This window comes from Diadema setosum, chromosome 17 (genome assembly GCF_964275005.1).
Source record: "Diadema setosum chromosome 17, eeDiaSeto1, whole genome shotgun sequence".
NCBI lineage: Eukaryota > Metazoa > Echinodermata > Echinoidea > Diadematoida > Diadematidae > Diadema > Diadema setosum.
The window spans coordinates 25,431,949-25,443,782 of NC_092701.1; the positions used below are offsets into that span (position 1 = coordinate 25,431,949).

An 11,834-nucleotide genomic window follows, 5' to 3' on the forward strand; every position below is an offset into this window, starting at 1 on the left:
TGAAATTAATACTCGTAGTACTCGGTCTCGATGCGTACTCGGGTGTACAATACCTCACTGAAAGATCACGATTATTTCGATTAAAATCACACGGTAAATTCATCACTCAATATTTGCCGAATAGTGCAATTTATTTTCATTGTCATGACTTGATTTCTTTTAAAATTCCCGTCTTATTTGGTTACTACTGTTAACATCATTACAATTTTCCATTACATGGGTCATTTCTTGCTGACTCTTAGTAACATCGTGAGTTCTGGAACCTGACTGACATAAACGTTGATAACTACCTAATGAATCAGTGTTAAGTAGCAGCCACGATATTCACGTCGATGTGTGTCAATCAGTCGCCCCCCCCCCCCAAAAAAAAAAACAACCAAAACAAAACAAAGCAAAACAAAACAAAACAAAAACTCAAGAATTTCATTGATTTGAATAAATACGCAGTACCCACCGCATGCTATAAGTAATAAAACCAGCACTAACTGTCGGGCGGAAGCTCAGTGGTCTAGTGGATAAGACGCCTGTACGGTGATCAGAAGGTCGTAACTTCAAATCCTGCCCAAGTATGTATGCCCATGATTTCTTTCGTGGCTACTACTAAAAAGTGATTAATTCCGTGCATATATTTAGGTCGATGTACATTATAGGGCAATTTGTCAATCAGTTGCAATAAAAACAACTCTACGCAAGAATTTCATTACTTTGAATAAATCGTGAGCTCTAAATTAAGAAACTATTGCATAGCTCAATTGTCCTCGATACCAATGTACAGGATCTCTACGTTTGGATGAATGCTTATCGACAACCACCGAGTGTTCTTCAAACAGAGCTGTTAGGCTGAAATGCCGAGGTAAGACATACCGTATACAGAATCCATGAATAATTATGCGTATACACTCTTTACTTGTGAACACACTTTTGGCTCGTGTTTTGAAAAAGAAATCGAAAAGATCGGAATCACAATATTCATGACTTTCAGAGGAGTACGTCCGGAGATTCGAGTTGTAGGGTACCATTGGCACTCGGAGTTGATGTTGCAAAATATTGGAAGGAAAAGATAGAGACACAATTTACAGAGTTACTGTTTGAGAAAGAAAACCTCACATGGAGATCCTTAATCTTTAATCCTCCTTGAAATGTTTTAAAGTCTACATGTTTGTATGAATATATATTTGGTTTATGGAATTGATATAATTGTATAATGATTGTTAGTGTTAAATATCATATTGTTGAAATCGGCGCATTATTTTCACGGATGTCATCTGTATTATATGTTCTTACAATTGTGATTTGTAACTTTCGATGTATACCTGCAATTATCTAAATAATTGACCTGGTTATGTATGCTAAATATTTCCTTGAATAAAGAAACGATTCCACCCCCCGAAAAAAAAAAATATATATTTCGCAATATAATCAAACACGTTTACTTACACATATCATGAACTTGATTTTGTTTAAACTGTGAGAAAAAACCCTTATCATTATGCCAGTATGTAGTTACAAAATCCCCTTTGTTGGATGATTCCCTGTTCTTTACATTGAATATGCTCTTTATTTCCATTGACTGTATGTTTTCTATCTCTATATTTTAATCATCTAAAGTCATTGACACCTGCATGAAAAACGATAAGGATGATATTATATAAGCCGCACTTGCTGGTTTTCATCATATTTTGAAACTGCGTAGAACCCGGATTTCTCGGATGCTACAAGGATAACGAACAGGAATTTCAGGCCGTTTCTAACTTAGGATTTGGCGTTCATTCGGACGAAGAGTGTATATCTACCTGTTATGAAAACTCCGTAAATAATGGCGTTGCTGTCATGCACCAAGAGGGATGCATATGTTTCCAGTCGGAAGTGTATACAAACGTCCTTTCTGGCGGAAGCTTTTCCCACAATTGGACATGTCCTCTCAGGACACAGCTTGAATCCAACCAATTTTATTCATTTAACCGTGAGTATCAGAAGTATTTTTTGTTTTCATAGAGAGTAAAATAAATGCAGCCAAACATCAGTCAACGTAGTCGGTGTTAATTGGTCCTGTGTAATGCCCACATTACTTCGAAATGTTTATAACTTATCAAAAATGATCTTCAGTATATACATATATATATATATATTTTCGGTGGCTACTGTATTTGCTACTTCTTCAATGATCATCATAAAGACACAAATTTGTCCTCACTGATGGCATAAAATGTAGTTTGTTATTACACGCAATTGCTTTTAATTGAAATAAGAAGTTATTCCAAACCCCCTAGTTAATAATTCATGAGTCTTTTAATATTGTTGTTTTCAAGTGTTCACTGATCAGTTGATTATCACTGACTTTTTATTATCTTCGTTGATGGCACCATACATTAAGATTACAGAAACTACAAGGACTAATTATCATGTATAATATATGGGTAAGTATATTATTCATATTTCTTAGTGATTCTATACATACCTTGGAAAAATAAGATTGAGTCATACATTTTCCTTTTACGTGTAATAAAAGTGTGTGTGTGTGTGTGTGTGTGTGTGTGTGGGTGCTGGTATTTCTGATCTGAGATCCGCGGGTACTTCATTGTCGCGTCGGTCCAAGGGACTAACAAGTGAATTATTATGTTGTAGGAAAAAGATATATTGTAATATATTCTCCTTGATTATTATTATGATTGCATAATAGCATATATATATATGTATATATATATATATACATAATTGATTATGGCAAGTTAATCCCTGCCTTCTTTATTCATTGAAAGTCTCCGTTGGGTTTTGTGATCATCCGGGGATTGTGCCTAACGGTCTTTTTGACTCGAATATCACACGCTTCGGGTCCAAGATAACTCTCGCTTGTGGCAGAGAGTTCGTCGTGAACGGGAGTGCGACAATGCAGTGTATGGGACAACCAGGGCGGTCGGCCTACTTCCCTGTTTGGAACACTTCAACTCCGTCTTGCCGTGAAGCTAGAAAGGAGACAAACGGTGTGACGTGCAAATACATTCTACAGTATAATCTTGCCTAATCTCTGATAACCACTGGAGCATTTCAAAGTGATCTGCCACCAATTAGTGTGGAACAATGACAAATGATTGTGACGACATTGAATTAGTACTTACACATCTGATGGGACAATTGAACTAAGTAAATCAAATGCGTTTGTATCATTCAAAACTTATTCAATTAAAATCATACAACTCGTAATGCACAGATTCCTATACCCTAACATGTAAACCATTGGGAAAGATTAGTCTTATTTCGGTCTTTTATGTTCATGAGAATGATGCTTTTTTGAAAATGCCCCTGGATATTTTCCGCCTTTATTAGAAAACATACACAAAAAGGTGAAATGTATTTTAATATCAACAAGTGATTCATGACAGATTACTACAGCGCTTTCATCACAACGTTTCAATAAGACAACATTTTAAGTCCGTGAAGTTTCTGAGTGACATTTTATGCTACGCTATGGGACGAATTCTGTTTATGTGGTTGTCACTATTTTTGTGTGTGGGTCTTTTGTTCACAGACGATGAGTGGGAAGATATCAACATCAGCACAAAGCCCACACAAAGTATGCAAAACACGTCTAATGGTAAGTACCAAGGCTTGCAGTTATATAGCTCATCATATCCGCATGAACAAAATTTTTGTGTTATAACAAATGTCCGAAAGATCATGATTATGATAATTATAATAGATAATAATAGCATGCTCATCAAGCACAATCTCGACCAGCCTCTAAGCGCTTTTGAAAAACCGTGACAACAACAGCAAAGATGACGTCAAAGATAATATCAATCAATATAAAAAATATTAGTTAGAGAGAAATGTTCATCTTCCTCGAAATTCAGTTGTCGTTAATGTGGTATTATTTCATTTGACTGCAACGGTTGATTTGAGACATGTTAGAAAACAAAGACAATCACATGAATTCAATAAAATGCAGACTTCTCTTTTGTGAGCACTCATACACTACAAACAGTTACTGTTGTACTTTGATCACCATGCAAATAAATCTGATATCTGACAGATACAAGAATTGTTCTGTATATGCATGTACGTATTGTCGATCTGGAAAGTGTGAAAACTGTAATATTGCACAGAAAAGTGCTGTCACAAAAAGTACAAACTGATTAGGAGATTTCCCATCAACATGTACTAGTATATACTGTCAGTATTGCCTGTGTTTTGATTAAAATGCACAGGGCATAGACCGACTATTCAAGTTCTGACGTCATTTGGAGAGACAACAGTTACTGTAACTTCTTCGTCACGTGAGTTTAGTAATTGATTCAACCCATATAGCAAGTGTTTGTTTGTTTTGTTTTGTTTTGTTTTGTTTTGTTTTTTTTTTTACTGCATTTCCCCTTCTCACTGGCAGTAATTTCGTCAAAACTATTTTGCTGCAATTGATCTACATTTTAGGGTAATCGTTTTGTTAACATGTTTTTATGGCAAAAGCGAACCACGGGTGACAATTCATGGTAAATTCGACATCATTTTATTTGAATTTAAATTCAAGGTATGAAAGTGCTACTGCTTTATTTATGATGACAAAAAAGTCTGATACTAAAATAATATTGGAATCAATAAAGCGTTTGCCCAGTTCTTTTTTTATATGAAAGTTTGTGAGTTGAGTTCATATCTAAACAATGAACACATTATAAGAAGAAAGTCGCAGAGAATAAAGCAAGACAGACAGAAAGACGATGCATATTCATAAGTCAGAATACCCATTGTCCATGAAGAAATGGCAAGTTGTAATGTGCTTTTTTTTCAACAGGGACTGAAGAAAACATATTATTTCTGGCGACTTTATCAGGTCTTCGTAGTATCGTTACTGTCATAGAACACATTGCGTTGGTCGAACAGAAATGCATATTCTTGAAAAAGGTCCAATCGTGAATATGGCTTACAAAAGCGATCAAGTACATTACGTCTGCCTATGCAAAGTAAACATTTACAGAAAATTTTGTTAATCCTTTATTCCTTTACAGTTTTGGTCAGGTTTGAATGCTCTGCCTGAATGTAAATCAGGGACTTGGGAACTGTTGTGATAAACATTTCGACTACAGTAATCACTTCAGAATCTGCTTATACGAATTTGTGTAATAATTCCCCTATGCTCTTTCCGTCAAGTGTGTGAACTTCTATGAGTACAACACTTCAAACAGGGCACGAATAATCTGATTTTCTGAAGTCACTCATCTCATGCTATCTTAAAGGGAAGGTAAATCCAAAGAGCAATGTGGATTGAGTGAAAGCAGCAACATTAGTAGAACACATCAGTGAAAGTTTGAGAAAAATCGGACAATCGATGCAAAAGTTATGAATTTTTAAAGTTTTGGTGTTGGAACCGCTGGATGAGGAGACTACTAGAGGATATGACGTATGAGTGGACAACAATACAAAGAAAATATAAAGGATATTCAACAAAAATTCACTTTTCTGGAATTATGAAAGAGCAGTGGACCAACCGCTTTCAGAAAGCAGGGGGAATAATTGCTACCCTTAACATATGTCAATATCAAGTTGATGGAATTTGTAATTTTCATGAAAAATGGATTTTTGCAGTATTTTCTTTATATTTTCTTGATATTGTAGTCCACTCATACGTCATAACCTCTAGTAGTCTCCTCATCCAGCGGTTCCAACACCAAAACTTTAAAAATTCATAACTTTTGCATCGATTGTCAGATTTTCTTCAAACTTTCACTGATGTGTTCTACTCATGTTGCTGCTTTCACTCAATCCACATTGTTCTTGGGGTTTATCTTCCCTTTAACAATCACTCGTCAGCAGCAAAAAACAATTTTTTTTTAATGTTAGTATACTGCGATAATTCAGCAAAGTGAGAAATCTTGCCAGGTTACAGAATAGAACTATTTCTCTTCATAATGATTTGATCTGATTATAAAAACAAACAAACGTAATTTGTGCCTATAGTCATCATAAAAGAGAAAACAAAAAACTACGAGAGCAAATTCTTCCTCCATTGATTTTTAAGGTGACGATGGACTCACTAAATGATTTATCTTCCAGATACCGAACCAGATACCGAACTTTATGAGATGAATTTTATTACTTACATCCTGGGAATCCTTCTTGGTGTTGTTTTCGCCGTGCTTGTCATACTGTCCATGATAATGGCTTGGTGGAAACATCGAAAGAAAAGGTGACTTTTAAAAAAAAAAAAAAAACTATTATATGGGATGTAAGGGAATGGGGGTGTGAATTTTTGTGAAAACTAGTTTGTAAATCTAGGGTGTGGAATCATTGTATGCAACCCAGGAAACAAATAAAGCATATTCAGAAGTGAGTGTACATTACTGAATGCACATGAATGTTGAAGTAAGTTTGCTGATTTGTAGTCTTCTTACATAACTATTGGTGGGTGGACTTATTATCACGAAAACCCGAGTTACTGGTCGCCAGACATTTTATCATGTTATTATTCCATCTGTCGCCCAAAACTTTCATTGATACAGTATTTCTTTCAACATATTTTACGAAAACCACCACCAAATCAATAGCAAGGAGCCGCCACGTATACACAGTCAAAAAACTAGAGAAAAGGATACGGACAACACAGAAAAACAAGCAAAGACAAAATGATGTGGAGTTGAATTTTGGAGGCTGTCAAGCGAGTGTGAGTAGTTAGACTGCCAACTTGTGAATGCAGGCTTATCATAGGAGATGAGCATCTCTCCCAGTCCAAGTCCAAGTATTGAGTCAGCCTTGTGGTATTGTTTTAAAACAATAAAAGACATTCATCTTGATTTAATTTGCTGATCTCGTAAATATTATTTTTTTTTAAATAAAAATTGCATCTTTTAAAGACCCCGTATCGTGGGGATACATGGATTCGAAAGGCGGACCCGGTTCGGGTATATTCGAAAATCCCCGTAACAAATTGTGCACAGTTTCATCACTGATCACTGATGTGCATGTACATACTCAGCCTAAAAAAAAAAAAAAAGGGGGGGGGAGGGGAGAAGAAAAATCTTGACTAGAATCGTCCCTAAAACAACTGGCTGACGAGCACTTTTCGTTGTTTCGAATATGCCTCGGTGGGCAGCGAATTAAGACCGATTCAATCGGACACCCACATTTTCCAGTGCTACCGAGTCTTTAATTATTGAAAATTCTCACCAGTCGTCTGAATAGTGTGCAGGGAGAAAGCCTCGAATGATATAACAATAGGCAGTCAAGCTTACTAGACCTTCAAATTGAAATGAACCTAATCAAAAGTAAAGTGGCACGGGTGAACACGAAGAAAGGGCAAAATGAATATACCTCTTTTTGTCAGCTCTAGGATTTCCGACTTTATTACGCTAAACTACATGGTCACGCGTCAAGCGTTGTCGATACAACGACACTGTACTATGTGTTTGCGCACCATGATTCTTTTGCAGTTTTTCAAATACTTTGTTTCGGTCTGATGTAGGCTTTCTCAGATTTACCGATTTATAACACTAGAAACCCTTCAAACAGTTTTCATCTCTAATAATTGAAATCACACTAATGTTGCATTTGAAGTTTATATTGGCCATAAATATAACGCACTTTAATGATGAGCAAACTTTCAGTTTAGTTTAATAACCACTTAATTGTGATTTTCATGGAAATTTATATCTTTTTTCTTTGTTCCATTCATTGTAAACAGCTGGGGGAAATTACGCATTTGCCTATAGACCCTAAAGTTTAAAGCCTCTCTTTTGAGTACACACTTTTGCAAAGTGTGCCTGTCTTTCCATTGTTTAAATTGGTTTGGCAAGTCTGTTTGCACTGACGAATATATTTCATTTTAAATCTTAGATTCTGGCATTCCACAATCTACTCTTAACTAAAAATCCATGTATGGCGACTTGTTGGTGGCTTTCCGATGCACGGTCACATGCGTAAAATCATAAATTCAATTTCCCCATTAAATTGCAGACATTGGAGATCCCAAACCTCGCATCAGCCAAATGTTCACCCAAATGGCGGGCAGCTTCAGATGAATCCCATCGACACTTCTGTACAAGAGCCAATCACGACGGATCATACCGTTTTGTCGGACGCTACCGATCCCAATGCTACAACAGCTGGTAGCTTTTTGCCTCATATTCTGGGCAACACCGTCGGAGACAGAGGGGGCCATCTCGGGCACACTAGTCACATCTACCAAGATGCTGAAGAGATAGACGAGGGGCTTTCTACCTTTATCAGCATAAATCGTGGCTTCCCTTGTACAGTTCCTGACGAAAGTCACATAAATACCGGCATCGGCACTTCTTTGACCTCAATGAATATTCCTTCTGATAATGAATATTGTGGCCTGCAGGAGACATCGCTGGACCAACCAGCGTGTGCTTATGGAGATGATAATGACTACCAGGCTGTAGACCTTTGTAAATTGGACGGGAGGATGAATGGTGCCATTAGATCCACTGGTAAAGCGTGCTTGTTTGATGACAGTTATTACAATTCACTGACGTTATTTCACGATTCATCCGAAATGCCTACAGAAAGCGAGTACGATCGCCTCAATCATGCTTTCCCTGACGACAGAACAGGAAAGCGCAACCCTGGTCTGTCACCTATTGGCCAAACTTCACAGCATAAGATCTACCCTGACAGAAAATATAGCAAGCCCTGTTCCAGCAAGGATGCCATAAACGCTATGCCTTCTGAAGACGTCTTCTACTATCAACTGAATCCGGAGCAACAAAGTGACACTGATACCAACAAGCAACCGCGATGTCCTGATGCCTTCGACTCCGGAGATTATAGTCTGTTGAATCATGGAAAAGACTTCGCCACTGATCTTCGTTCTAAGATGATAGAAGGGGACAGCTTCAATGATTGTCACGACACTGAGACTCAGAACCCGGAGAGTTTTACGTCAAGATCCCAAACCCGAGAGGACATGTACGCGACGGTGAACAAAACAGTAGGTAACATTTCGATCGTAGAACCGCCACCGTGTGAGGAGCTCTATGCACAGGTGGATAAAACACGAGGAGCTTCTAGGGTTGAGTCAGAGCCAACGATGCAGGAAGAAATCTATATGAACTACACTAATCGGTAGGTGGCTATTTGAAAGAGGACACTATGAGTTCTCACAGAATGTATATACCGAAACAGCACATATCATCAAGTTCTTAGAAAGTATATTGTGATCGTTATTTTGAAATCTTTCACTTTATTGCTAATATCAATATGCAAATTAAGTATATGAACGACATTTTATAATAAATAAATAAAATAATAAATAAAATAAATATATAAAAATAATTTTTTTTTTATGTATCATTATAGTGTTGATGGATATCTTAAAGTTTGATGATGTAATATAGTGTATAAATTCAACCAAGTAGCTTATTATTAACATTTTTCCTTTTTCCTCTAAGATTTCATGCTTTCAAGGATTAAGCCATGGTAATAACTGTGCTTACATCCGTGTACATGTACAAAGATTACGGCGTATTATCAGCTGAACTGACAACCCCCCCCCCAAAAAAAAAAAAAAACCACAAACAAACAAACAAACAAAAACAAACACACAAACAAACAAACTGAAGAGCTGTACATTACAGGTCTGTAATAATTTTAAATGAAACGCAGTTTGGAGACTATATTGTCACTATAGTAATCTGTTACAGGGTGATGGGTGACACGAGCAAGACAGAAATTGAAATGAATGATAATAGCACTCGGTGAAAATAGTAACGATTACGCTGTTGATGTAATCACCATATACAAGGAAAAATGCAAGCATCCATGTGTAATAAAGTTTCAAGTTCTCATACTTGATAACCAAATTGTCGCAGTGAGATCAGAATGAATCCATTACTAAACCATGTATTTCACGATTACATAGATAACGTATGAACTTGACAGAATATCAAACTCATGTTAAATTGATACATGTATGTGATGCTAAAACCGTAACAATTATAACGTGAGACCAAAAGAATAGGGTATGATTTTAAAGAATTCCATTCACTCACGGTACTGTCTTCATCACTGGACTGGAGTGAAATGTTATCTCGTGTTATCGTAACGATGGACACGCTTGTATGTATAATGGTTGTTTTTCTATATTAATATGTGTAATGTTTTTAACTGATATATGTTCCGTAATAAAAGAATTAATAAGCTTCTGGAGTGCTTTTCAATGATGAAAAGTTTGTGCCCATTATTACCATAATCCTATTAAAAGAACGGCAAAGAAATCGTCAATTACATACAGTCCGACCTCTCCTATCCGGCCTCCCTTTATCCGGATGCGATCTCAGCGTGATTTTTTTTTTTTTTTTCAATCTAATAATTACGGGGAAAAGGAGAATTTCAAACTCAAACAAAATTCCTAGACGAACCCACATGAATTAAATATTATTCTCAATACAATGAAGATACATTTACATCTAATTTTCTTCTAACATGCATTCGGACATTTACTACCCCCCCCCACCCCCCCCCCAAAAAAAAAAAATCACCGTAGGAACATGGACAGAAAAATTTATCATTAAATCAAGGCACGGTACAGGCGATCGTTCGTCGGCAGCTGCGCGTATTAAACATTGAGTCTCAAATTCCTTATCCGCATTAGCTCAGGTCCCTACATGTCCGGATAGAGAGGTCGGACTGTATATGCACAGTTCAAACAGAAATGACATTTCCTATATTCTAGCATAAAACTCACAAAATCAACACAAAGTTGTCACTTCCAACTTTACGTGAGGACTCAAAATAGGTGACATAAGTCAACCTATATAGTCAGTCTTTAATTTGTTATATTTTCTGAAAGAGTCATGACAGAGTTAATCAGTTTCTGGATTTTTGTCGATGGTGAAAATTTTGTACCATTCATTACCACAAACCCATCACAAGAACGGCAAAGAAATATTGTAAAAACATATACGCAGTTTCAATAGAAATGACATGAAAGTTTTGCTACATTTTAGCATATGACATGAGAGTTAGCATTCTAGCAAATGAAATAGAAAAGGTAATAATGCTGCTCAAATACCGAACGACTTTGGAACTAACACAGGTATGACTTGTCGAAGTACAGATTTTGAATGAATGGTTTCCGAAGTTATAGTTTGTGTGTCATCTAAATCACCTATTTGAAATGTGCTTGTCTAAATATCTGCAACATGGTGACGAATCAGAAATATACGTGACGAATCTTTCATCATTTGCTTGGTTGTCCACATTTGCGTGAGATATAAGATAGAGGAGGTCAGTTGAACTCAAGAATCGCAAGTAATCTTAAGGGACATTTGTAGGCTAATTTCCTATGTAAAAATAGATGCAATTAACATTAACATCACATTATTATTGGTTATCATAGCAAACAATCAATTAAGGCAGTTGTTTATTGCCTTTGTGCGGTGAATTTGCGTTTGTGAGGATTATTTCTCTTTTCAAGGAAAAAATGCGTTGTCCACAAAGCTTTTCAGCTGTCTATGAAGGAGTGGAAAGAGAGTTAAATTTCAATTACGCTGGAACAGAATGCATAAGATACCATTTATGCGTATGTAATTGTGATAACAGTGCAAAAAAAAATTGTACGAAGAAAAGCAGGGGCTTATATGCAAAATATAAAACAAACTATCTTCTAATAATTATAATTATTGTATAGCACAGTCTACGTTTCATGTATGTGTTTTTATAGTATTCCTAAGTATAGGACACCAGAGAGAGAGAGAGAGTGGGAAAAAAGTTAGTCTATATTAGTGTATATATTATGTAAACTTAGATATAAGAAAGAACCATGCCCTTGAGAAAAAAAAAACTTACAAGAAAACTAAACAACTGCGATAACATCAAGAATTTTTAGA

The 11,834-nt window shown here is 36.2% G+C and overlaps 1 protein-coding gene across 1 annotated transcript; it reads left to right on the forward strand.

Moving 5' to 3' along the window:
- The first annotated feature begins 2,887 nt into the window (after positions 1-2,887).
- Positions 2,888-9,073, forward strand: LOC140240561 (uncharacterized). Its single transcript, XM_072320324.1, has 5 exons — positions 2,888-2,981; positions 3,527-3,592; positions 4,206-4,274; positions 6,043-6,175; positions 7,939-9,073. Exons 1-5 carry the CDS (start codon positions 2,888-2,890, stop codon positions 9,071-9,073), a joined length of 1,497 nt encoding a protein of 498 aa, XP_072176425.1.
- Positions 9,074-11,834: the final 2,761 nt, after the last annotated feature.